Source organism: Oncorhynchus clarkii, chromosome 28 (genome assembly GCF_045791955.1).
Source record: "Oncorhynchus clarkii lewisi isolate Uvic-CL-2024 chromosome 28, UVic_Ocla_1.0, whole genome shotgun sequence".
In the NCBI taxonomy this organism is placed as follows: domain Eukaryota; kingdom Metazoa; phylum Chordata; class Actinopteri; order Salmoniformes; family Salmonidae; genus Oncorhynchus; species Oncorhynchus clarkii.
Genome location: NC_092174.1, coordinates 40,769,776 through 40,795,902, shown reverse-complemented (window position 1 = coordinate 40,795,902; position 26,127 = coordinate 40,769,776). Strand labels below are relative to the sequence as shown.

Sequence of the window (26,127 nt, the reverse complement as noted above, 5' to 3'; positions counted from 1 at the left end):
AATAGCACAGAATGCACCGCGACAATATGGACAATATACACAAATCCAGTGGAGTTTCCCATCTCCTCAAAAGTATCTCTGTTTTGGTTTGGGCGGGTCGTCACTAGTTACCACAGCCACAAAGTAACAAACCCCGCCTATTTCTACAATTTATATTCTTAAAATCGTATTTGAAACATAACCTTAACCAGACTGCTAACCTTAAGCCTAAACTTAAATTAAGAACAAAAAGCACATTTTTGTTTTCATGAATTTTTACGATATAGCCCGTTGACGATAGCCAATTTTGACTTTGTGGATATGGTAACTAGTGCCAACCCAGAAGGAGTTGCAACATTTGAAGTATCAAGAAGACAGTATTAAATCTACCTTGCTGTTTCTATGTGTACGTATGAATATTTATGAATATCAGTATTTGTAACCTAACTACTACACTACTTTAGAAACGTTAGCAAGTTAGCTACCTAACGGTTAGCCAGCACAGAGTAACCGATGCAATTCAAATCACGCTGTAGAATTATCGGTAGCTTTCTAGCTAGCTAGCTAGCTAGCGTTGTTATACCAGAAAGCACGCCGTACATCCATATGCGGATGTAAAGTGAACACGAAAATCTATCAAAGCTAGTCAACTGTCTGTAATCTCATATAATCATGTTTTATTTTTAACTATCTGATGAGACCGATCTCCAGTAGTGTTGTCAGCTAGCTAACGGCTAACTAGCTAACGTTATTTATTTGAAATGTTGCATGATGAAATCTTTTGAGGTGCACCATCTCCTTTTCAAGATGCAAACGGAAGGTGTTAATCCTTTGAATAGCCACAGTTTGGTCTAGTAACGTAACTTTCAAATTCACAAGCTGTCAGTGTTTAGCTATCTAGCTAGCTGGCCAGATGTTTGCTAAGATGTTTCTTAGGTTCTAATTACTAGCCTACACATTTAATGTTACAACCCTCTCGGGAAATTGACATGGCTGTTATTTGATCAACACAAAGAATAAAGTTGTTATCTTCATGCATGGTTCCACCACAGCTCAAGATGTCAAGCGTTGCCCTCCTGAGGAGTTGAAGCGCTGGAGCTCGCCTGGCCTTGAACATGAATTCACCAGAGGACAGTTCTTCCTTTTCCACTCAGAAGAACTCAAATTGGACCAACCACCAAACATCCACTCCACAGCCAGGACTTAGCCCTGCTAGCCCAGTTCAAACACCTGTTTCAACCAACCCTGCTAGCCTGTCTCAATCACTAATTTCACCCCAGAAACAGAGGACAGCAGAGAACGGAACCTCTGATGCATCACAGCCACACAGTGAACGGCGCAAGAGGGGGAGGCCACCCAAAGACAAGACACCTCATACTGTCCCAGAACATCAGATCCAGTCCCCTTCAGATTCAGACCCATGTTCACAGCGAGAGGAAGAAACTAATGCTGTCAGAGTGATACATCCCCTCTCATCCAACTCACCTGTGCCTGAGGACCGGTGTCAGTCACCTGATGCCCTAACAGAGGTTGAGACACAGCCCCTGTCACCCAGCCCACCTGTGGGCACCTCTGAACTACCTTCCCCCACCAAGGATTTACAGAGGGTACATCGTAACGAAGGGTCCCGTCTCTGTAGTCCATCTGTAGAACAAGGAGATACAACCAGCCATAATGTCCTAATTGCTAGAGATCACACATATTCACTGACCAGAGAGCTAGAGGCTGAACCATTTGTTTCACCCCAGAAACAGAGGACCACAGAGAAAGGAACCTCTGATCAGTCACAGCCACACGGTGAACGGCGCAAGAGGGGGAGGCCACCCAAAGACAAGACACCTCATACTGTCCCAGAACATCAGATCCAGTCCCCTTCAGATTCAGACCCAAGTTCACAGCCACACGGTGAATGGCACAGGAGGGGGAGGCCACCCAAAGACAAGACACCTCATACTGTCCCAGGACATCAGATCCAGTCCCCTTCAGATTCAGACCCAAGTTCACAGCCACACGGTGAATGGCACAAGAGGGGGAGGCCACCCAAAGACAAGACACCTCATACTGTCCCAGGACATCAGATCCAGTCCCCTTCAGATTCAGACCCAAGTTCACAGCCACACGGTGAATGGCACAAGAGGGGGAGGCCACCCAAAGACAAGACACCTCATACTGTCCCAGGACATCAGATCCAGTCCCCTTCAGATTCAGACCCAAGTTCACAGCCACACGGTGAATGGCACAAGAGGGGGAGGCCACCCAAAGACAAGACACCTCATACTGTCCCAGGACATCAGATCCAGTCCCCTTCAGATTCAGATCCAAGTTCACAGCGAGAGGAACAAACGGATGCTGTCACAGTGACACATGAATGGCCCCACCCAAAGACAAGACACCTCATACTGTCCCAGGACATCAGATCCAGTCCCCTTCACTCACCTGTGCCTGAGGACAGGTGTCAGTCACCCACACGGTGAATGGAAGTCATACTGTCCCAGGACATCAGATCCAGATTCAGAGACAGCCACACAGTGAATGGTAGACATCAGTCCAGTCAGATTCACACCCAAGTTCACAGCCACACGGTGAATGGCCAGTCGCAGATCCAGTCCCCTTCAGATCCAGTCCCCAAACGGATCTGATTCAGACCCAAGTTCACAGCCACACGGTGAACGGCAGACCCAAGTTCACAGCCACACGGTGAACGGAGGCCACCCAAAGACAAGACACCTCGTACTGTCCCAGGACGTCAAATCCAGTCCCGTTCTGATTCAGACCCATGTTCACAGCCACACAGTGAACGGCGCAAGAGGGGGAGGCCACCCAAAGACAAGACACCTCATACTGTCCCAGGACATCAAATCCAGTCCCGTTCTGATTCAGACCCAAGTTCACAGCCACACAGTGAACGGCGCAAGAGGGGGAGGCCACCCAAAGACAAGACACCTCATGCTGTCCCAGGACATCAGACCAATCAGGCCCTAACAGATACACACGCATGTTCACAGCCAGAGGACCAAACAGAGGCTGAGACACAGTCCTTGACATCCAACTCACCTGTGCCTGGCCTTGAGGACAGGTGTCCGGCACCGGTGACAAAGAGGAAGTATACAAAAAAATCAGAGACCTCTAAGGTAGACCAGTCGCAGGAGACCGACCAGTCGCAGGAGAGTGAGAATTTGAGCAAGAGGAAACATGCATCTAAAACGTCACAGACCTCCAAGGTAGCTCAATCACAGGAGACTGTCCAGTCGCAGGAGACTGTGAGGAAGTGGAAACATACTAGAAAGTCACAGAGCCATAAAGTAGACCAGTCACAGGAAACTGAGGGGAATAGGGAAAAGACATCTGAAATATCGCTGAAGCGTAAGCTAGAGTCACAAGTGGAGACTGTAAAAAAGAGAAAATATACTAAGAAATCTAAGAGCCATAATGTAGTCTCTGCCAACCACATCTCACTCCCTGTGCTATCTGCAGACCTCTCCCCCAGCGTTGTCTCTTCCACACACAACCCTCCTGGTGTCCCAAAGAGAAAACATAGAAAAAAACCACAGAGCCACAGGGTAGACTCTGAGATCGTCTCTTCATTCCCTGTTCTATCTGCAGAACTCTCTTCTGGCCTAAAGAGGAGCCTCTCTCCTATTCTCAGCCCTCCTGGTGTCTCTTCCTCGACAAGCACACCTAAGAGAGTCAGAGGCAGAACTAAGGGGGTCCAGCAACAGATCTGTCTTAGCTCCACCCCAGGCCCCAGATCCTCCATAGGAACAGCCAACCCCTTCTCTGTCTCTCTGTCTCCCCTGGCCCCCAGCTCTAAGCCAGACAGCCCTCAGAACGCCTCACCTATCACCTGGAAGCTGTTCCATCTAGACAAGGTACTGTATCATCTTTATCAACACTGAGTCGAAACAGACGATGTGACGCACCGAGAGACAATTTGCCTTGACAATGGAGAATCTGTGTTTTAGTCCAGGCTTATTCTCTGTAGAGTAGTAAATGTTTAAAGTATTCAATATTCAGTAACTTTCTCTCTTTCAGATTCCAGAGCCAGACAGAGCTGTACCCAGCAGTAAACCTTGGGGTAAACCCAGAGGTCGACCAAGGAAGGACCCGGCTGGAGTGAAGAAGCCGGCTGTAGTGAAGGGAGTGAAGAAGCCGGCTGTAGTGAAGGGAGTGAAGAAGCCGGCTGTAGTGAAGGGAGTGAAGAAGCCGGGTGTAGTGAAGGGAGTGAAGAAGCCGGCTGTAGTGAAGGGAGTGAAGAAGCCGGCTGTAGTGAAGGGAGTGAAGAAGCCGGCTGTCGTGAAGGGAGTGAAGAAGCCGGCTGTCGTGAAGGGAGTGAAGAAGCCGGCTGTCGTGAAGGGAGTGAAGAAGCCGGCTGTCGTGAAGGGAGTGAAGAAGCCGGCTGTCGTGAAGGGAGTGAAGAAGCCGGCTGTCGTGAAGGGAGTGAAGAAGCCGGCTGTCGTGAAGGGAGTGAAGAAGCCGGCTGTAGTGAAGGGAGTGAAGGACCCGGCTGTCGTGAAGGGAGTGAAGAAGCCGGCTGTCGTGGAGGGAGTGAAGAAGCCGGCTGTAGGGGAGAGCGTGAAGAAGCCGGCTGTAGTGAAGGGAGTGAAGAAGCCGGCTGTCGTGGAGGGAGTGAAGAAGCCGGCTGTAGTGAAGGGAGTGAAGGACCCGGCTGTAGGGGAGAGCGTGAAGAAGCCGGCTGTAGTGACGAGAATGAAGGACCCGGCTGTAGGGAAGAGAGTGAAAACTCAGTGTGGTAAGAAGGTGAAGACTGCAGCAGAGGGAGGTTCCCAGACCTGCAGCTCAGAGGAGGGGCCTCCAGCCAAGCACAGACATAGAATCAGGAAGGGTCTTACAGCAGAGGGAGTGGAGAGAGTCGGGCTGCAGAGTGACGACAGCACCAGCTCTCAGCCAATCCAATGCTCCAGACCACGGTTTGAGCTACTGGAGTTGGACTCACCGGACGAAGACACAGGAGATGCCTCCCTGTCCTCAAACCTGTCCATCGAACTGAGCCTACAGGAAGACCACCTGACATCACTTCCTCTTGAAGAGGAGGAGGAGGAAGAGCAGGAGGATGAGGAAGATCTGCCCAGTTTCTTAAATAACACAAGTGAGTTAGAGTGTGATTGTGTGGATGGTTGATAAACTCCCTCCCTGACATGACGCCTGTAAAAATTGTACATTGTTTTTAATTACACTGAACAAAAATATAAAAGCAACATGCAAGAATTTCAAAGATTTTACAGTTCATATAAGGAAATCAGTCAATTTAAATGAATTCATTAGGTCCTAATCTGCATTTCACATGACTGGGAATACAGATGTGCAACTGTTGGTAACAGATAATTTAAAACAAAAGGTAGAGGCATGGATCAGAAGACCATCTGATATGACCACCATTTGCCTCATGCAGCGCGACACAGCTCCTTCACATAGAGTTGATCAGACTGTTGATTGTGGCCTGTGGAATGTTGTCTCACTCCTCTTCAATGGCTGTGCAAAGTTGCTGGATATTGGCGGGAACTGGAACACGCTGTCATACACGTCGATCCAGAGCATCCCAAACCTGTCCAATGGGTGGCAGTCTGTGTATGCAGGCCATGGAAGAACTGGGACATTTTAAGCTTGCAGGAAATGTGAAAAGATGACATGGGGCCGTGCATTATCATGCTGAAACATGAGGTGATGGCGGTGGATGAATGGCTCAACAATGGCCTCGGGACCTCTTCACGGTATCTCTGTGCATCAAATTGCCATCGATAAAATGTAATTGTGTTCATTGTCCGTAGCTTATGCCTGCCCAAACCAGAATCCCACCTCCACCATAACCCCACTGGCACTTTGTTCACAACGTTGACATCAGCAAACTGCTCGCCCACATTTGAAACGGGGATTCATCCGTAAAGAGCACTCTTTTCCAGTGTGCCAGTGGCCATCGAAGGTGAGCATTTGCCCACTGAAGTCGGTTACGACGCCGAACTGCAGTCAGGTCAAGGCCCTGGTGAGAACGAAAAGCATGTAGAATTGCTTCCCTGAAATGGTTTCTGACAGTTTGTGCAGGAATTCGTTGGTTGCGCAAACCCACAGTTTCATCAGCTGTCCAAGTGGCTGGTCTCAGATGATCCAACAGGTGAAGAAGCCAGATGTGGAGGACCTGGGCTGGCGTGGTTACACGTGAGGCCGGTTGGAAGTACTGCCAAATTCTCTAAAACAAATTTGGAGGTGGCTTATAGTAGAGAAATTAACATTGCATTCTCTGGCAACAGCTCTGGTGGACATTCCTGTAGCCAGTATGCCAATTGCACGCTCCTTCAAAACTTGAGACATCTGTGGCATTGTATTGTGACAATTGCACATTTTAGTGGCATTTTATTGTCCCCAGCACAAGGTGCACCTGTGTAATGATCATGCTATTTAATCTTGATATACCACACCAGTCAGGTGGATGGATTATCTTGGTAAAGGAGAAATGCTCATTAACCGGGATGTAAACTAATTTGGGCACAAAATTAGAGAGAAATAAGCTTTTTGTGCATATGGAACATTTCTGGGATCTTTTTATTTAAGCTCATGAAACATGGGACCAACACTTTACATGTTGCGTTTTATATTTTTGTTCAGTATATAAATCATTATTTGTCTCTTTCAGAGCCACTGTCCATAACAGAGGGAATATGTGTTTGGTGCAAATTTAGAAACTATCCTTTCTGGCCGGCAATGGTGAGTTAGGATCTGTGCTCCCAACAACATGAAACGATGAGATGTGGTGGGGACATGTTAGAGCTGACAACAACTCCTCTTCTCCTCAGGTGAAAAGCGTGAACCGGAAGATGAAGAAAGCCAGCATTGTGTTTATTGACAACCTGCTGTTTGACAAGAAGAGGATACGAAAAGGGTAGGAACTCCAAAAACTGGCTGTTTAACCCTTTCACACTGTCATTCTTTGGTAATTAACCTTTGTTCCGATATTAACCATCATGTTTCTTTCCCGTTTCTTTTCCAGCTTCTCTGTGGCCTTAAAAACATTGAAGCCTTTTGACTGTGAAGAGGCTGATCAGCTTGTGGTAAGAATGTCTGAAACAGACAAAAAACTATTTTATGAATACTGTTTCCATATAACTCATTTATATTATAGAGACAGCTATTTTTGTATATGTATTCCTGGTGACTGGTGGGTTGATGTTGTTTTCTGTTGTCTGTAGTGTAAAGCCAGAGAGAGTTATGATGCTGCCATCAAATGGTGCCTGGAGCTGATCGCCGACTATAGAATCCGTATCGGTAAACAATTGTACTACGCTTCTCTTAGAATAAGCACTATGCGCCTGTTTTCCGGACCCCCGATGAAGTTCATTACATGTGTGTTGTGTTTTCCTTGATGTTTGTGTTGTCTTTTGCAGGATGCGGCTTCGCCGGTTCCTTCATTGAATACTTTTCAGATGACATAAGTGAGTTCATGTCTATTCGCTGCTATTAGATGTTGTTACTTTGCCATCCAATGTTTAACCTCATCCCAATGCTGCCTGTTCTTAATTTAAGATCGTCATTATAGTAGAACAGAATGTATTCTCTTAACTGACCTGACTAAATATAATATGTGTGAAATGCTTGATAATGTATGTGATATCAACAGAGAAGTATATATTTTCTGGGTGATTTATAATTGCCATATCTAGGAAAACCAAAGTTCCAAAGGCTGGGCCTAATATAGTGTATAAGAGGTCATACAATAAGTTTTGTAGTGATTCATATGTTGATGTAAAGAATCTTTGCTGGTGTGTGGTGTGTAGTGAGGAGCAACCAGACGCTACACTTGACACATTTATGAAACTACTTATTCCAGTTACTAATAAGCATGCACCCATTAAGAAAATGACTGTAAAAACTGTTAAATCCCCTTTGGATTGATGAGGAATTGAAACATTGTATGGTTGAGAGGGATGAGGCAAAAGGTATGGAAGTTAAGTCTGGCAGCCCAACTGATTGGCAAACGTTCTTCAAATTAAGAAATCATGTGACTAAACTAAATAGAAATTAAAAGAAACTACTCTATGAAACAAAGATAAATTACATATAGAATGATAGTAAAAAGCTTTGGGGCACCTTTAAAATGAAATTGTGGCGAAAAAAAAGCCAACTCGGCTCCTTCATTCATTGAATCAAGGTGGCTCATTCATCACAAAGCCCACTGATATTGCCAACTACTTTAATGACTTTATCATTGACAAGATAAGCAAACTTAGGCATGACATACCAGCAACAAACGCTGACACTACACATCCAAGTATATCGGACCAAATTATGAAAGACAAGTATTGTACTTTTGAATTTCGCAAAGTCATTGTGGTAGAGGTGAACAAATTATTGCTGTCTATCAACAATGACAAGCCAGCAGGGTCTGACAATCTGGATGGAAAATTACTGAGGATAATAGCAGACGATATTGCCACTCCTATTTGCCACGTCTTCAATTTAAGCCTACTAGAGAGCGTTTGCCCTCAGGCCTGGAGGGAAGCTAAAGTCATTCCGCTACCCAAGAATAGTAAAGCCCCCTTTACTGGCTAAAATAGCCAACCAATCAGCCTGTTACCAACCCTTAGTTAACTTCTGGAGAATATTGTGTTTGACGCGATACAATGCTATTTCACAGTAAACAAATTGACAACAGAATTTCAGCATGCTTATAGGGAAGGACACTCAACAAGCAAAGCACTTACATAAATGACTGATGATTGGCTGAGAGAAATTGATGATACAATTATTGTGAGGCCTGTCTTGTTAGACACATGAGTGATCATAGTCTGCTACTGGAAAAACATGTGTTATGGCTTTACATCCCCTGCTATAATGTGGATAAATAGTTACTTGTCTAACAGAACACAGAGGGTGTTCTTTAACGGAAGCCTCTCAAATATAATCCTGTTAGAATCAGGAATTCCCCAGGGTAACTGTTTAGGCCCCTTGCTTTTTCAATTTTTACTAACGACATACCGCTGACTTTGAGTAAAGCCAGAGTGTCTATGTATGCAGATGACTCAATACACGTCAGCTACTACAGCAACTGAAATGACTGCAACACTTAACAACACTCAACACTTAACAAAGAGTTGCAGTTAGTTTCAGAGTGGGTGGCAAGGAATAAGTTAACCCTAAATATTTCTAAACCTAAAAGCATTGTATTTGGAACAAAACACTCACTAAACCCTAAACCTCAACTAAATCTTGTAATAAATCATGTGGAAATTGAGCAAGTTGAGATGACTAAACTGCTTGGAGTAACCCTAGATTGTAAACTGTCATGGTCAAAACATATTGATGCAGTAGTAGCTAAGATGGGGAGAAGTATGTCTATAATAAAGCGATGCTCTGCCTTCTTAACAAGACTATCAACAAGGCAGGTCCTACAGGCCCTAGTTTTGTTGCACCTGGACTACTGTTCAGTCGTGTGGTCAGGTGCCACAAAAAAGGACTGAGGAAAATTGCAATTGGCTCAGAATAGGGCAGCACGGCTGGATGTACACAGAGAGCTAATATTAATAATATTAATGTCAATCTCTCCTGGCTGAAAGTGGAGGAGAGATAGACTTCATCCTATTTTTATATGTGAGAGGTATTGAATGCAGGTGTTAAATGCATCAAGCTGTCTGTCTAAACTACTGGCACACAGCTCGGACACCCATGCATGCCCCACAAGACATGCCACGAGGTCTCTTCACAGTCCCCAAGTCCAGAACAGACTATGGGAGGCACACAGTACTACACAGAGCCATGACTACATGGAACTCTATTCCACAGTACTACATAGAGCCATGACTACATGGAACTCTATTCTACACAGAGCCATGACTACATGGAACTCTATTCCACAGTACTACATAGAGCCATGACTACATGGAACTCATGTACTACCATAGAGCCATGACTACATGGAACTCTATTCCACAGTACTACCATAGAGCCATGACTACATGGAACTCTATTCCACAGTACTACACAGAGCCATGACTACATGGAACTCTATTCCACAGTACTACCATAGAGCCATGACTACATGGAACTCTATTCTACAGTACTACATAGAGACATGACTACATGGAACTCTATTCCACAGTACTACATAGAGACATGACTACATGGAACTCTATTCCACATCAAGTAACTGACGCAAGCGGTAAAATTAGATTTAAAAAAACAGGAAAAAAACACCTTATGGAACAACGGGGACTGTGAAGCAACACGAACATTGGCACAGGCGCATGCATACACACACACACACACACACACACACACACACACGATAACATGCGCACTATACATACAGTTGAAGTCTGAAATTTACATACAGCTTAGCCAAATACATTTTAAACTCAGTTTTTACAATTTCTGACCTTTTTAATCCTAAAAATTCTCTGTCTTAGGTTAGTTGGGATCACCACTTTATTTTAAGAATGTGAAATGTCAGAATAATAGTCAGAAGTTTACATACACTCAATTAGTATTTGGTAGCATTGCCTTTAAATTGTTTAACTTGGGTCAAACGTTTCGTGTAGCCTTCCACAAGCTTCCCACAATAAGTTGGGTGAATTTTGGCCCATTCATCCTGACAGAACTGGTGTAACTCAGTCAGGTTTGTAGGCCTCCTTGCTTGCACATGCTTTTTCAGTTCTGCCCACACATTTTCTATAGGATTTGAGGTCAGGGCTTTGTGATGGCCACTCCAATACCTTGACTTTGTTGTCAAGCTATTTTGCCACAACTTTGGAAGTATGCTTGGGGTCATTGTCCATTTGGAAGACCCATTTGCGACCAAGCTTTAACTTCCTGATTGATGTCTTGACATCTTGCTTCAAGATATCCACATAATTTTCCTTCGTCATGATGCTATCTATTTTGTGAAGTGCACCAGTCCCTCCTGCAGGAAAGCACCCCCACAACATGATGCTGCCAGCCCCGTGCTTCACGGTTGGGATGGTGTTCTTCGGCTTGCAAGCCTTCCCCTTTTTCCTCCAAACATAACGATGGTCATTATGGCCAAACAGTTCTATATTTATTTAATCAGACCAGAGGACATTTCTCCAAAAAGTACTGTCTTTGTCCCCATGTGCAGTTGCAAACCATAGTCTGGCTTTTTTATGGCGGTTTTGGAGCAGTGGCTTCTTCCTTGCTGAGCGGCCTTTCAGGTTATGTCGATATAGAACTCGTTTTACTGTGAATATAGATACTTTTGTACCTTTTTCCTCCAGCAGCTTCACAAGGTCCTTTGCTGTTGTTCTGGGATTGATTTGCACTTTTAGACTTTTTTTAGACTTTTGGAGGTCTACCATTTTTGGGGGGATTTTTCTATTTCCCCTTTTGCTTGACATCATGGGAATATCAAAGAGGCACTGAGTTTGAAGGTAGGCCTTGAAATACATCCACAGGTACACCTCCAATTGACTCAAATGATGTCAATTAGCCTAAAGCCATGACATAATTTTCTGGAATTTTCCAAGTTGTTTAAAGGCACAGTCAACTTAGTGTATGTAAACTTCTGACCCACTGGAATTGTGATACAGTGAAATAATCTGTCTAAACAGTTGTTGGAAAAATTATTTGTGTCATGCACAAAGTAGATGTCCTAACCGACTTGCCAAAACAATAGTTTGTTAACAAGAAATTGGTGGAGTGGTTGAAAAACGAGTTCCAATGACTCCAACCTAAGTGTATGTAAACTTCCGACTTCAACTGTACACATGGATTTAGTACTGTAGATATGTGGTAGTGGTGGAGTTGGGGCCTGAGGGCACACTTTGTGTTGTAATTTTTGTAAAATTGTATAAACTGGCTTAATTCCCACAAAGAGTAGCTGCTGCTTTAGCAGCTATTGGGGATCCATAATAAATACAAATAAAGGTGACATATGGATAAATAACCTGCCTGATCCACCCCCAGGCTGTCCTGTGAGGAGACGTTATCCTCAGAGTACCTCTGACCTCAACTTCCCCAGTAAGCTGATGTTGGAGGAGCAGTTTTTAACCTCTGACCTTGGGGAGGAAGAGGAGGAGGGCAGCGGCCGGCAGGAGGAGGAGAGGAGGAGGAGGAGGAGAAGGAGGAAGCTGCTGCCTGACCGCTCCAAGGCAGCACGTAACCGTGCCAATGAGAAACTGGTGGACTTCATCGTTAAGCAACGCCGGGTGGAGACACGCCTTCTAGTGAGTAACCATGCCGATGCCTTCCTCACTCTCCCAGGCACTCAATAGGTTCTCTTCTCTGCTGTCTGTCTGTCAGTATCAGGTTTTCTCCCTTCATTCCCCTCTCCCTCATTCCTCTTTCTCGCTCGCTCGCTCTCTCCCTCCCATCCCCCTCTCTCTAACCTCAGGGTGTGATCAGGTCTCTCTATATATGATGACCTTTCTCCCCCCCCAAGGGTGTGATCGGGTCTCTCTATATATGATGACCTTTCTCTCCCCCCCCCCAAGGGTGTGATCGGCGGGCAGCAACAATCTAAGTGGTTGCGATGGTTCCTGGCAGCCAGCCGTTCAGTAGTGGACACCTACCTGGAGGATGAGGATCAGCTGGACCAGGTGTATCAGTACCTGAGGGGGGTGTATGATACCGCCCCCCTCACCGCCCCCTGCCTGGCTGACGTTGACCGCATTCGCCTCGTCCTGGACGTCCTCTTACCGGAGGTCAAAGTGCAATAGGAAACTACTTTATTGTCCATCAACACACATGTATTTTTGCTGTGTGTGTTTTAATATTCCCATTTCTTTACTGTTGAAGTGACGTTGAATTATTTTAAATTAAATGATTCTAAAGTTTTCTTCGCCTGCAGGCTATTATCTATGCCATAGCTGGAGTGGACAAGTTGTCACTGGTGAAGGCAGAGGACAAATACCTGAAAGGGCCCTGTCTGAGTAAAAGGTAAGAGAGGAGTAGTGTGTTAGCCCACTGAACTAAAGCCTAGGCATTAGCTTGGGGAGCTAACCCAAGTCAGGTTTAACACATCTGTTTTCCTGTCCCTCCTTCCTCTCCTCAGGGAAAGAGAGGAGTTTGATTGGATGATCGAGCAACAGATGAAGATGAAAGCATCGATCGGTCAGCGTCCTGCGCACTGAACAACACTGCCTACTTGGCTTCCAGCCTTCAGACTTCAGCCGAGATTAAATCCGAGGGCGTGCTGTATAGTGCTTTACCTTCAAATGTCATTTCTGATTGAGACGACATCTGCAGCGTTTTACCGTGAATGCGATCTCCACAAATGCGGCAACGTTGCATTTAGTCCCAAAGTTTCCAAATCACAACAAAGTTGTTGAGCATCCTGGGACAAAAAGAGCCATTTAGAACGGTCTCTGAGGACATTCAACTGCTGTAGTTCATAGTTCATACTAGCAGTGGTGTGACTGTGAAACTCCTGGGAGGAGTTACCCTGCGGTCTAGACCAACTACCACAGTATTTTATCCATCATGGTTGCCCCTTAAGGCTGGATGACTGTAAATTCTGTAAATACTGGCCTATTTTTATATAGAAAAGGAATGTCTTTTTTTTTTCTTTTTTAAAAATTGTAATATTTTAATTCCTCTTCCTGTTTGAATTCCTGTCTAATTATGTGGTCATGTAAGGTTAGCTTGTCGATACCTTCATCTATACCTATTCCTTGGTGACAGGCATGTAATATTCTGAATGTGAATCATGTCAGCTCAATAAAGCTTCCTCGGTCACCTAGTTTGCTTCTTATTGGTATACTGAGGCCCAAATGGCACCCTATTCTCTTCCTAGTGCATTTCATTTGTCCAAGGCCCAAGTAGTGCACTATATCGGGAACAGCGTGCCATTTAAGACGCAACCCATGACTTGCAATGACGGTACAGGAATGAGACTATTCCCCCCATGACATGTCAATAATGAATGCATGCAAGTCTGGTAACAGATTTTTATTTATATTATACACTGCTCAAAAACACTTAAACAACACAATGTAACTCCAAGTCAATCACACTTCTGTGAAATCAAACTGTCCACTTAGGAAGCAACACTGATTGACAATAAATAGACAACAGGTGGAAATTATAGGCATTTAGCAAGACACCCCCAATAAAGGAGTGGTTCTGCAGGTGGGGACCACAGATCACTTCTCAGTTCCTATGCTTGCTGGCTGATGTTTTGGTCACTTTTGAATGCTGGCGGTGCTTTCACTCTAGTGGTAGCATGAGACGGAGTCTACAACCCACACAAGTGGCTCAGGTAGTGCAGCTCATCCAGGATGGCACATCAATGCGAGATGTGGCAAGAAGGTTTGCTGTGTCTGTCAGCGTAGTGTCCAGAGCATGGAGGCGCTACCAGGAGACAGGCCAGTACATCAGGAGACGTGGAGGAGGCCGTAGGAGGGCAACAACCCAGCAGCAGGACCGCTACCTCCGCCTTTGTGCAAGGAGGAGCACTGCCAGAGCCCTGCAAAATGACCTCCAGCAGGCCACAAATGTGCATGTGTCTGCTCAAACGGTCAGAAACAGACTCCATGAGGGTGGTATGAGGGCACGACGTCCACAGGTGGGGGTTGTGCTTACAGCCCAACACCGTGCAGGACGTTTGGCATTTGCCAGAGAACACCAAGATTGGCAAATTCGCCACTGGCGCCCTGTGCTCTTCACAGATGAAAGCAGGTTCACACTGAGCACGTGACAGACGTGACAGTCTGGAGACGCCGTGGAGAACGTTCTGCTGCCTGCAACATCCTCCAGCATGACCGGTTTGGCGGTGGGTCAGTCATGGTGTGGGGTGGCATTTCTTTGTGCTCCATGTGCTTGCCAGAGGTAGCCTGACTGCCATTAGGTACCAAGATGAGATCCTCAGACCCCTTGTGAGACCATATGCTGGTGTGGTTGGCCCTGGGTTCCTCCTAATGCAAGACAATGCAAGACCTCATGTGGCTGGAGTGTGTCAGCAGTTCCTGCAAGAGGAAGGCATTGATGCTATGGACTGGCCCGCCCGTTCCCCAGACCTGTATCCAATTGAGCACATCTGGGACATCATGTCTCGCTCCATCCACCAACACCACGTTGCACCACAGACTGTCCAGGAGTTGGTGGATGCTTTAGTCCAGGTCTGGGAGGAGGTCCCTCAGAAGACCATCCGCCACCTCATCAGGACCATGCCCAGGCGTTGTAGGGAGGTCATACAGGCACGTGGAGGCCACACACACTACTGAGCCTCATTTTGACTTGTTTTAAGGACATTACATCAAAGTTGGATCAGCCTGTAGTGTGGTTTTCCACTTTAATTTTGAGTGTGACTCCAAATCCAGACCTCCATGGGTTGGTATATTTGTGTGTAAATGTTGTGTGATTTTGTTGTCAGCACATTCAACTATGTAAAGAAAAAAGTATTTAATAAGAATATTTCATTCATTCAGATCTAGGATGTTATTTTAGTGTTCCTTTTATTTTTTTGAGCAGTGTATTTATAAGTACAAAAAAATATGTTGCTTGTCTAATGTCTCATCAATCATGGAATTCACAAGGCACTTCCTGGTTGCTATGCCACGGGTGTTCTTGGTGGATATCCTCATGCAACTTCAGTCAATCTTTGTCATTGTAAAATACCAACTCGTCTCAGGCTTGGTAAACAGCCTTCAAAGTCTACCTACATTTTGGCAAATCATTTCAATATAATTAAGTTTTTAACATCATGTACAGTGCTTTCAATGTAATACACAGAAAATTCCGTATTGCTACAATCACTATGGCGATACACTGATGAAAAACAGTTTATTAGCTGCTTCTCCCTGAGTTGAAAGGCGGAGAGCCAGTGTGTGTCTCAAATCCTCCTGGAATCCAATGTCTCTAAAGTCCAAAAAGGGTGTTCCTCTCGATCGCATACCAAATGGCACCCTATCTCCTATATAGTGCACTACTTTTGACCAGATAAAGCCCTGGTCAACAGTAGTGCACTATATAGGGTGCCATTTGAGATGCTCATTTCCTGTGCTCATGGTTCCCTCAGAGAGTTGATGTGGGCACTGAGTTTGAGGGCGGGGCCTAGTTTTGATATTCATAGCTGTCATCAAGTGGTTCTCTGTCAGCAATAGGAGGGCCTGGCCGTCAATCTCCTGGGAACGTAACTCGTTGGATATGTCCCGCCTACCTGGAGGAGGAGGAGGAGAGAGAGGGGGGACAAATGAGGAAGGTGGAGAGAGAGGAGTTGTGACCCGAGAGGGAAAAACTCCAGGCCCCAGGCATATTGTATAAGATATGTGAATCCATTACAGTCTTGGCTCCAGCAGCATAAAGATACCTGGTAGAGAGTTGATGTAGGAGCAGACTTGTTCTACACTGTGTTGGATTTTCACTACAGTATTTTCCTGCGATCTGTCCATAAGAGGGACTTAACGTCTCTCCTCCTCTCCCCTTCCTCCTCCTCTCTTCCTCTCCTCTCCCCTCCCTGCTCCTCTCCCCTCCCTGCTCCCTCCCTCTCTCTGTCATCTTCTCTCCCTCTCTTCATGCCGATGCAGCCTGGTGATCATGGGGACAAGGGGCTCTTCTTCCTCCTCTTCCCCCTCAACCTTCTCTGGACCTCAGCAGAGCCGTAGGGCCACTTCACCTGCAGTGGAAGTAACATGATCACGATCAGACATTTCCCCATATAATGCTTTAGAGGCACAACAGTTTGGGGTTTCGTAGGTAGATCAGATACAGTGCCTTGCGAAAGTATTCGGCCCCCTTGAACTTTGCGACCTTTTGCCACATTTCAGGCTTCAAACATAAAGATATAAAACTGTATTTTTTTGTGAAGAATCAACAACAAGTGGGACACAATCATGAAGTGGAACGACATTTATTGGATATTTCAAACTTTTTTAACAAATCAAAAACTGAAAAATTGGGCATGCAAAATTATTCAGCCCCTTTACTTTCAGTGCAGCAAACTCTCTCCAGAAGTTCAGTGAGGATCTCTGAATGATCCATTGTTGACCTAAATGACTAATGATGATAAATACAATCCACCTGTGTGTAATCAAGTCTCCGTATAAATGCACCAGCACTGTGATAGTCTCAGAGGTCTGTTAAAAGCGCAGAGAGCATCATGAAGAACAAGGAACACACCAGGCAGGTCCGAGATACTGTTGTGAAGAAGTTTAAAGTCGGATTTGGATACAAAAAGATTTACCAAGCTTTAAACATCCCAATGAGCACTGTGCAAGTGATAATATTGAAATGGAAGGAGTATCAGACCACTGCAAATCTACCAAGACCTGGCCGTCCCTCTAAACTTTCAGCTCATACAAGGAGAAGACTGATCAGAGATGCAGCCAAGAGGCCCATGATCACTCTGGATGAACTGCAGAGATCTACAGCTGAGGTGGGAGACTCTGTCCATAGGACAACAATCAGTCGTATATTGCACAAATCTGGCCTTTATGGAAGAGTGGCAAGAAGAAAGCCATTTCTTAAAGATATCCATAAAAAGTGTCGTTTAAAGTTTGCCACAAGCCACCTGGGAGACACACCAAACATGTGGAAGAAGGTGCTCTGGTCAGATGAAACCAAAATTGAACTTTTTGGCAACAATGCAAAACGTTATGTTTGGCGTAAAAGCAACACAGCTGAACACACCATCCCCACTGTCAAACGTGGTGGTGGCAGCATCATGGTTTGGGCCTGCTTTTCTTCAGCAGGGACAGGGAAGATGGTTAAAATTGATGGGAAGATGGATGGAGCCAAATACAGGACCATTCTGGAAGAAAACCTGATGGAGTCTGCAAAAGACCTGAGACTGGGACGGAGATTTGTCTTCCAACAAGACAATGATCCAAAACATAAAGCAAAATCTACAATGGAATGGTTCAAAAATAAACATATCCAGGTGTTAGAATGGCCAAGTCAAAGTCCAGACCTGAATCAAATCGAGAATCTGTGGAAAGAACTGAAAACTGCTGTTCACAAATGCTCTCCATCCAACCTCACTGAGCTCGAGCTGTTTTGCAAGGAGGAATGGGAAAAAATGTCAGTCTCTCGATGTGCAAAACTGATAGAGACATACCCCAAGCGACTTACAGCTGTAATCGCAGCAAAAGGTGGCGCTACAAAGTATTAACTTAAGGGGGCTGAATAATTTTGCACGCCCAATTTTTCAGTTTTTGATTTGTTAAAAAAGTTTGAAATATCCAATAAATGTCGTTTAATTTAACACACTGACAGAAACGGTCCTCTCTGGCTTCCTGTCTCCTCTGGCTTCCTCCCCTCGTACCTTAACAACCTGTCTTTCTGTGGGGGTGGTGCCCAGAGAGGTGGGAGGGGCATGGCTGGCTGCCTTTGTAATAGTGATGACCACCGATGTGGTGGCATTGGTGGTAACCGTGGTAACTCCTGTGGTGCAGTGACAGTAGTCCCATTGGTCTCTCCTCTTTCTCTTCCCTCCTCCTCTGTCTCCTCAGGGCTCTGTCAGTCCATCACTCTGGTAACACTATTGTCTATATCAATGGGCCAACTGGACAGAACATACAGAAAAACCTCTGTAACTAAACATGATGATTTGATGATATGGATTTGATGGTATGTATTTTTTTGAAACTAGAACATTTATATATGGATTCCTACTTTCTTTAGTAAAAAAAAAAATGTTTCCCTTCTTCTGTATCCCTGAAAAGAGGGACTGTAATTTAGCTCATAAATTGCCTCATCATATAATAAATCTAACCATAAGTGCATATCTAAATGACAACATTTTTGAGCCGGTTGTTTTTGAATAAAGTTCTAAAGTGAATGTCGGCCTACACTTGACGGATTGGGCATATATCGCTGTAACTAACAGATGAGATGAGGATTGGGCATATATCGCTGTAACTAACAGATGAGATGAGGATTGGGCATATATCGCTGTAACTAACAGATGAGATAAGGATTGGGCATATATCGCTGTAACTAACAGATGAGATGAGGATTGGGCATATATCGCTGTAACTAACAGATGAGATGAGGATGGGGCATATATCGCTGTAACTAACAGATGAGATGAGGATTGGGCATATATCGCTGTAACTAACAGATGAGATGAGGATTGGGCATATATCGCTGTAACTAACAGATGAGATGAGGATTGGGCATATATCGCTGTAACTAACAGATGAGATGAGGATTGGGCATATATCGCTGTAACTAACAGATGAGATGAGGATTGGGCATATATCGCTGTAACTAACAGATGAGATGAGGATTGGGCATATATCGCTGTAACTAACAGATGAGATGAGGATTGGGCATATATCGCTGTAACTAACAGATGAGATGAGGATTGGGCATATATCGCTGTAACTAACAGATGAGATGAGGATTGGGCATATATCGCTGTAACTAACAGATGAGATGAGGATTGGGCATATATCCCTGTAACTAACAGATGAGATGAGGATTGGGCATATATCGCTGTAACTAACAGATGAGATGAGGATGGGGCATATATCGCTGTAACTAACAGATGAGATGAGGATTGGGCATATATCGCTGTAACTAACAGATGAGATGAGGATTGGGCATATATCGCTGTAACTAACAGATGAGATGAGGATTGGGCATATATCGCTGTAACTAACAGATGAGATGAGGATTGGGCATATATCGCTGTAACTAACAGATGAGATGAGGATTGGGCATATATCGCTGTAACTAACAGATGAGATGAGGATTGGGCATATATCGCTGTAACTAACAGATGAGATGAGGATTGGGCATATATCGCTGTAACTAACAGATGAGATGAGGATTGGGCATATATCGCTGTAACTAACAGATGAGATGAGGATGGGGCATATATCGCTGTAACTAACAGATGAGATGAGGATGGGGCATATATCGCTGTAACTAACAGATGAGATGAGGATTGGGCATATATCGCTGTAACTAACAGATGAGATGAGGATTGGGCATATATCGCTGTAACTAACAGATGAGATGAGGATTGGGCATATATCGCTGTAACTAACAGATGAGATGAGGATGGGGCATATATCGCTGTAACTAACAGATGAGATGAGGATTGGGCATATATCGCTGTAACTAACAGATGAGATGAGGATTGGGCATATATCGCTGTAACTAACAGATGAGATGAGGATTGGGCATATATCGCTGTAACTAACAGATGAGATGAGGATTGGGCATATATCGCTGTAACTAACAGATGAGATGAGGATTGGGCATATATCGCTGTAACTAACAGATGAGATGAGGATTGGGCATATATCGCTGTAACTAACAGATGAGATGAGGATTGGGCATATATCGCTGTAACTAACAGATGAGATGAGGATTGGGCATATATCGCTGTAACTAACAGATGAGATGAGGATGGGGCATATATCGCTGTAACTAACAGATGAGATGAGGATGGGGCATATATCGCTGTAACTAACAGATGAGATGAGGATTGGGCATATATCGCTGTAACTAACAGATGAGATGAGGATTGGGCATATATCGCTGTAACTAACAGATGAGATGAGGATTGCTGGACTAGACCAAGACAGAGTTCTCCTCATGCTCCCCGTCGGCCTTGTAGCCTATGCGGCTATAAACCTACAGATTGATAAGCGAAGGGTTTCCTGTGCGCACATTCTGCCGAATCATTTCTTAAAACCTGAAGAAAAATATGAATTTACATTTCTATGTGCAAACGGAACACACATACTCACACAAATAATAATGAGCTGTAGCCTATAAAATACAATGAATTACTTAAAAATTACTTAAAAATACAATGTGATTTTCTGGATTTTTGTTTTCGATTCCGTCTTTCACAGTTGAAGTGTACCTATGATAAACATTACAGACCTCTACATGCTTTGTAAGTAGGAAAACCTGCAAAATCATCAGTGTATCAAATACTTGTTCTCCCCACTGTATATGGATATGAAGGCTGTCTATGAGACAAATACTCTACCAGTGTCCAGGGGCAGTCACAAAAGTGAATATATTATTTGAATGACCTGTTGTTGTATGTGTTAAGGCCTACTTGACATTTCAACTGTCCTATTTAATTAATTGAAGTACAATGGCCAGCCCAGATATAACAAATCAGAAACATTGGCTCATTAAAATTAGTAATGTTACTAACATGAGGTCAACCTTATCTCGGCCTATTCATATTAGAATGTGGTCTCGCTTATCTCGGCCTATTCATATTAAAATGTGGTCTCGCTTATCTTGGCCTATTCATATTAAAATGAGGTCAACCTTATCTCGGCCTATTCATATTAGAATGAGGTCTAGCTTAGCTCGGCCTATTAATATTAAAATGAGGTCAAGCTTAGCTCGGCCTATTAATATTAAAATGAGGTCTAGCTTAGCTCGGCCTATTAATATTAAAATGAGGTCTAGCTTAGCTCGGCCTATTAATATTAAAATGAGGTCTAGCTTAGCTCGGCCTATTAATATTAAAATGTGGTCTCGCTTATCTTGGCCTATTCATATTAAAATGAGGTCAACCTTATCTCGGCCTATTCATATTAGAATGAGGTCTAGCTTAGCTCGGCCTATTAATATTAAAATGAGGTCAAGCTTAGCTCGGCCTATTAATATTAAAATGAGGTCTAGCTTAGCTCGGCCTATTAATATTAAAATGAGGTCTAGCTTAGCTCGGCCTATTAATATTAAAATGAGGTCTAGCTTAGCCTATTAATATGGTTGGTTTGCCTTTTCCCCTTTGATCTGCTGCATTTTCAAATAAGTGTAGTTAATTTTTTTGAATGATATATAAAACTTTTTAGTATTTTTTAATATATTTTTTTACCTTTAGTTAACTAGGCAAGTCAGTTAAGAACAAAATCTTGTTTTATAATGAAGGTCAACCCCGGGCCAAACCCTTCCCTGACCCGGACAACGCTGTGCCAATTGTGCGCCACCTTATGGGACTCCCTATCACGGCTGGTTGTGATACAGTCGAACCAGGTTCTGTAGTGACGCTTCTAGCACTGAGATGCAGTTCCTTAGACTGCTGCGCCACTCGGGAGCCCCCACCCTGATTTTCCTCCACATAACCTTGACATTTACCATTTCCAAATAATCTGAATTCAATAGCCTATAGCCTAAAATATATGCAATAAAGTGCAATCAGATCTGAAATGTATTTGATAAAGACTGCAATTTGGTGTCATGTTGATTACTCACTATTCATCATGTTCATAGCCTACATGTAAAAGGACCGGAAGAATCTGAAAAATATAGCCTTATTAGCCAACCGTATTTAAGTTTTTTCAGCATTTGAATTGTTGAAGGAAATTTGAAAGAACATTTTTTTTTTTAAATCACACAAACCCTCAAAATGAAGTGGCCTAGTTTGAAATATTTTACATGTAATTTTGTGTAAATAAAGTAGCTTCTTTAATTTGATCCAAACAGTTTGCTTAAAAAGGACCATTCGAGATTGCTGGTATTTTTTTATTTAACTAGGCAAGTCAGTTAAAGAACAAATTCCTATGTACAATGACAGCCTACGAACAGTGATGCCTTGTTCAGGGGTAGAACGACAGAATTTTACCTTGTCAGCTTGGGGATTCGAGCTAGCAACCTTTCGGTTACTGGCCCAACGCTCTAACCACTAGGCTACCTGCCACACATATTAAGAAGGTTCCAATTCCTGAAGTGCAATGTTACATTTTCACACCTGTGTGTAGGATTTCTTGTGCTGGACAAATTATTCCAACCCATATAGCCACAACCATGCACTGACGAAAAGCAAGTCTGCTTTGCAAGGTGAAAGTTAGAAACATTTTCATGCAGCGATAACAATGCATCAAATCCATTATGGAACTTAAAATCAATACGAACAATTGTTGTTAAATCATGTGCAGAATGTATTTCTAGACTTGGGTAATTCATGCATTGGGCTATAGTCAACCCCTTTTATCGCTGCATATGCAGTCCTGGCAACCATAGGCTGTAGAACGCCTCATGTATAGCTTATCATAACGATTATTTATGTATTCATTATTTCAAAATAAAATCGGATAGCAATTCCTTTATGTAATCTATTAGTCTACATGAAATATATTCAGTTTGGGCATCATCATCTAATTCCTTTGCCAATTATATGGCTGCCTATAATAGCTCTATATATTCATGCACAACCGTTCACCTATCACCGCTGTTACCTGGCTGGATTTGTTACTAGACCTGACTCCTGGCGAAGTGGCCGAACAAAACCCTGCGGATTCAGACTGTCACAATCATGTTCTAAACGTGTCAAGCATTAGAACCTACAGAATGAAAACCTAGACACAGCACCACCTGCAGTGTGGGAGGACCATACACAACAGGGCAGAGGTCCTTACTGTAAAAATAAATGTTCATTAAAAAAAAAACATTTCTAATTTTGGAGACCACGTCGAGGCTTTTACACCCACAAATAAATGCCTCTAATTTATATAGGCTACTGTAAATTGCTCAAATTGCATTTAAATCTTTATTGCTTTATTATCTTAATTAATTATATTTATTATTATCTATATTTATTATTTATTACCTTTTGAAAAAAAAATAGGCCTACATTAAAATATTTAACACAACATATCCTTTATTGCTGAATTAACTTTGTAGCCTAATATATTTGAAGGAAAAGGAAACCGCACACTGCTCTTGATAGTATCACTGATATCTAATAAGCTTATGTATCGGCCTCACGGCCTTCGCCAGAGCTTTTTAGCCTAATACATTAAACAGTCTACTCTCAAGTCACCATTTAGTATTTTGCACCATCGGTGTGCATCATAGAAAAGACTAACATGTCCTCAAGATGATATAGTCTTGTCTGTGTGACCAGAGATGCTTTTATAATTAAGCCCCTGTAGCTGCCATGATATAAAACAAATCACACACAATTGATCTTCTGCAGACTCAAAAAATGTTACCATGGCAACAACTTAGATTTAGGCCAGGAATAGCGCAGACAGTTTGTATAGACCTATGACGACGACCGAGAGTAGGAGACATACAGACCGTCCAATTTACAAGACATCGTCGTTTTTAATGACCATGTAGAAAATAGTAAGGGCTTCCTGCTTTCACAAATAAATTGCACATTTGAGAACAACAAGGCGCATGCCATAGCCTAAGACTCCAATGTATCTTATTTGTAAGCCTATATACAAATAGTTCTGTGTCTAAGTCTTTTTGTTGGCGCGTTTGAGAATTAATGCAAGCAAAATCATTCAACATGCAACAAACAAAACATGTCACGTTTTACTGGTAGTATCTATTGCAATACTAGGTATTTGTATGTCCACTAGGTGACACTAGACTCGGGAAAAAAAGGCCACAGGTTTTCCAGACTTCATAAATCATGCTGATGTTGAACAGAGGTATCTGGTATCTGTCATTCATGCATCATCGTGGATTCTGTATGACTGTAGGTCTAGTTTTGTTTGGCAAAAATAATACCCATCTCTATTTCCAAAATATGATTTTCATATCAATAACTCCATTTCAACTTCCACATATTTTATTAGAATTTAAATTATATGTAGAAATGGCAATATACAATGTAATTCCCAAGGACCCCACAAAGGTCTAGCCCGCGATCAGGATGGTTTGTATGAGGCTGGTCTATCCCCCCCTCGCATTTCAGTTGGTACAATCGGAATGCTGGCGAACACATTCATGTTAAAGTATTGGTGTTGAAATGAAAATGTACTCATTGTCTATCATTATAATATATGAAATTAACATGATTTGCCTTGTATTATATATGTTTTATATACACTGATCGCAGATAATATTTTGTATCTTTTTTGTTTAGTTTGTTGATTGAAGTAATTTGTTGCCCCTCTTACATTCCGCTAATGGATTCGTCCGCCGTGAGGCCTTTACAGTAGTAAGTTAAGGAGTGTTGTTTGGCGGATTCCTTCAAGTTTTTACCTTATTTTATGTCTGAATTTTGTGAAATTAAGAAAGTGCCAATTGTTCGTTTCCATAACTAGTCAGCTAGCTAATTATTTTATCTATCGATATAGGTACAGAAGAGGGTTTTGGGTGTGGTACACAGTAGGAAGGCATCTTCGGCGAGCGGAGCGTCCGAATCAGAGAGTTTATAATGCCGACGTTGCGGGACAGTAGCATGTCTCACCCCGGCGAGAACCCTTACCAAGTCCGGGTAAAAGCTTACTACAAAGGGTAAGTACACAGTTAGGTTTTGCAATTTGTTTTGGGATTAAACAAATCGTTATTTGACTCGTTAGTAACTTGGGCTTTATTAGCCAGATATCGTTAGTCAGGTAACGTTAGAGAGAAACTTGACAGGCAGGGTGGAACTATCCAGACATGTAGCTAGCTGCTAGTTTAGCATACAAGTTCTTTATCTCAAATCTATTTTAAGCAAGTGAACCCCCCCCCCCATTGTTTCATGGCTTGATGGCTACAGGTTTTGAGACATGACTTAACTAAAGTTACATTGGACTTAGTTAGAGGCTAGCTAACGTTAGCTGGATGTTTTGATTCCTGTCAGGATCCTCATAGCCAGCTATTGAAGCTGGTGTGTTTAGAACTGGACTGAACCATTTTACAGCATTTTATGAAAAACCTACATTGAATATCCTTTTATTTATTTGTAATAGATTAGAGAGCCTATTTTGAGATGTTACTGTTTGTGGTTATATTCTAGCTAGTGAATGGTGATCAGTAGTTGCATTCCAAGATGGAAATCACTTGTCAAACACAGATGTTGCCTAACACTCCTTGTGTGATGCCGAGTCTGTGATTGTGTTTTTTTCCCAGAGTGAGACTTGCCAAACGTGTATTACCAGTAACTTCTGCCAGACCTGTTGTATTTCATGCTAAGTCTACATAGCCCCCCAGCCAGGACTATTGTCCCTAGGTATTTACACGAGTTGTTTCTGGAAGCAAAACATCCATACTATTTCTGAGATGACCACCTAGGAATGTCAAGTATTTGGGGAATCTGGTATGAAGCATTTAATTGGTTTGTCAAGTGCAGGGACATGCCACTCATTATTAAGGCAACCAGGCTATATATAAGCATGTGCTGTTCTATACATTTGTAACTGAACACTGGTAAAGTCAATAATATTTTAGTAGAGAAAAGCTTTTCTCTGTTAGCCTGGATCCAAGTGGCATAGTAATGTTTTACTCCATGTTGAAACAGAACAATTAAGTTTGGATCCAGGCAAG

The 26,127-nt window shown here is 43.2% G+C and overlaps 3 protein-coding genes across 4 annotated transcripts in view; all 3 read left to right on the top strand.

Moving 5' to 3' along the window:
* The first annotated feature begins 187 nt into the window (after positions 1–187).
* On the top strand, positions 188–2,689 carry LOC139387486 (uncharacterized). The gene is made up of 2 exons (XM_071133731.1): positions 188–385; positions 1,032–2,689. Exon 2 carries the CDS (start codon positions 1,095–1,097, stop codon positions 2,451–2,453), a length of 1,359 nt encoding a protein of 452 aa, XP_070989832.1. The 5' UTR covers positions 188–385; positions 1,032–1,094; the 3' UTR covers positions 2,454–2,689.
* On the top strand, positions 2,454–13,677 carry LOC139386790 (uncharacterized). Its single transcript, XM_071132597.1, has 12 exons — positions 2,454–2,561; positions 2,670–3,848; positions 4,012–5,086; positions 6,626–6,696; positions 6,786–6,871; positions 6,980–7,040; positions 7,179–7,254; positions 7,374–7,421; positions 11,905–12,164; positions 12,432–12,641; positions 12,788–12,876; positions 12,992–13,677. The coding sequence occupies exons 1-12, from the start codon at positions 2,454–2,456 to the stop codon at positions 13,068–13,070; spliced, it is 3,342 nt and encodes a 1,113-aa protein (XP_070988698.1). The 3' UTR covers positions 13,071–13,677.
* Positions 13,678–24,771: 11,094 nt separating this feature from the next.
* LOC139387482 (protein kinase C iota type-like) overlaps positions 24,772–26,127 on the top strand; it is a 40,737-nt gene continuing 39,381 nt past the window's right edge. The window contains exons 1-2 of one of the 2 annotated variants that reach the window (XM_071133725.1): positions 24,772–24,814; positions 24,954–25,113. In XM_071133725.1, coding sequence (XP_070989826.1) covers positions 25,034–25,113 — 80 coding nt within the window. In that variant the 5' untranslated portion in view covers positions 24,772–24,814; positions 24,954–25,033. Of the gene's footprint in view, positions 25,114–26,127 lie in introns of both variants that reach the window. The other variant, XM_071133724.1, reaches the window with a different exon arrangement.

What these genes read in the sequence shown, in the direction of transcription:
- LOC139386790 (XM_071132597.1), top strand. Translation starts at nt 2,454, where the DNA reads ATGGAAGTCATACTGTCCCAGGACATCAGATCCAGATTCAGAGACAGC. An exon ending in AGCTGTTCCATCTAGACAAG is followed by an intron (nt 3,849 to 4,011) that starts GTACTGTATCAT and finishes TCTCTCTTTCAG; the next exon opens with ATTCCAGAGCCAGACAGAGC. An exon ending in TGGACGTCCTCTTACCGGAG is followed by an intron (nt 12,642 to 12,787) that starts GTCAAAGTGCAA and finishes CTTCGCCTGCAG; the next exon opens with GCTATTATCTATGCCATAGC.
- LOC139387486 (XM_071133731.1), top strand. Translation starts at nt 1,095, where the DNA reads ATGAATTCACCAGAGGACAGTTCTTCCTTTTCCACTCAGAAGAACTCA.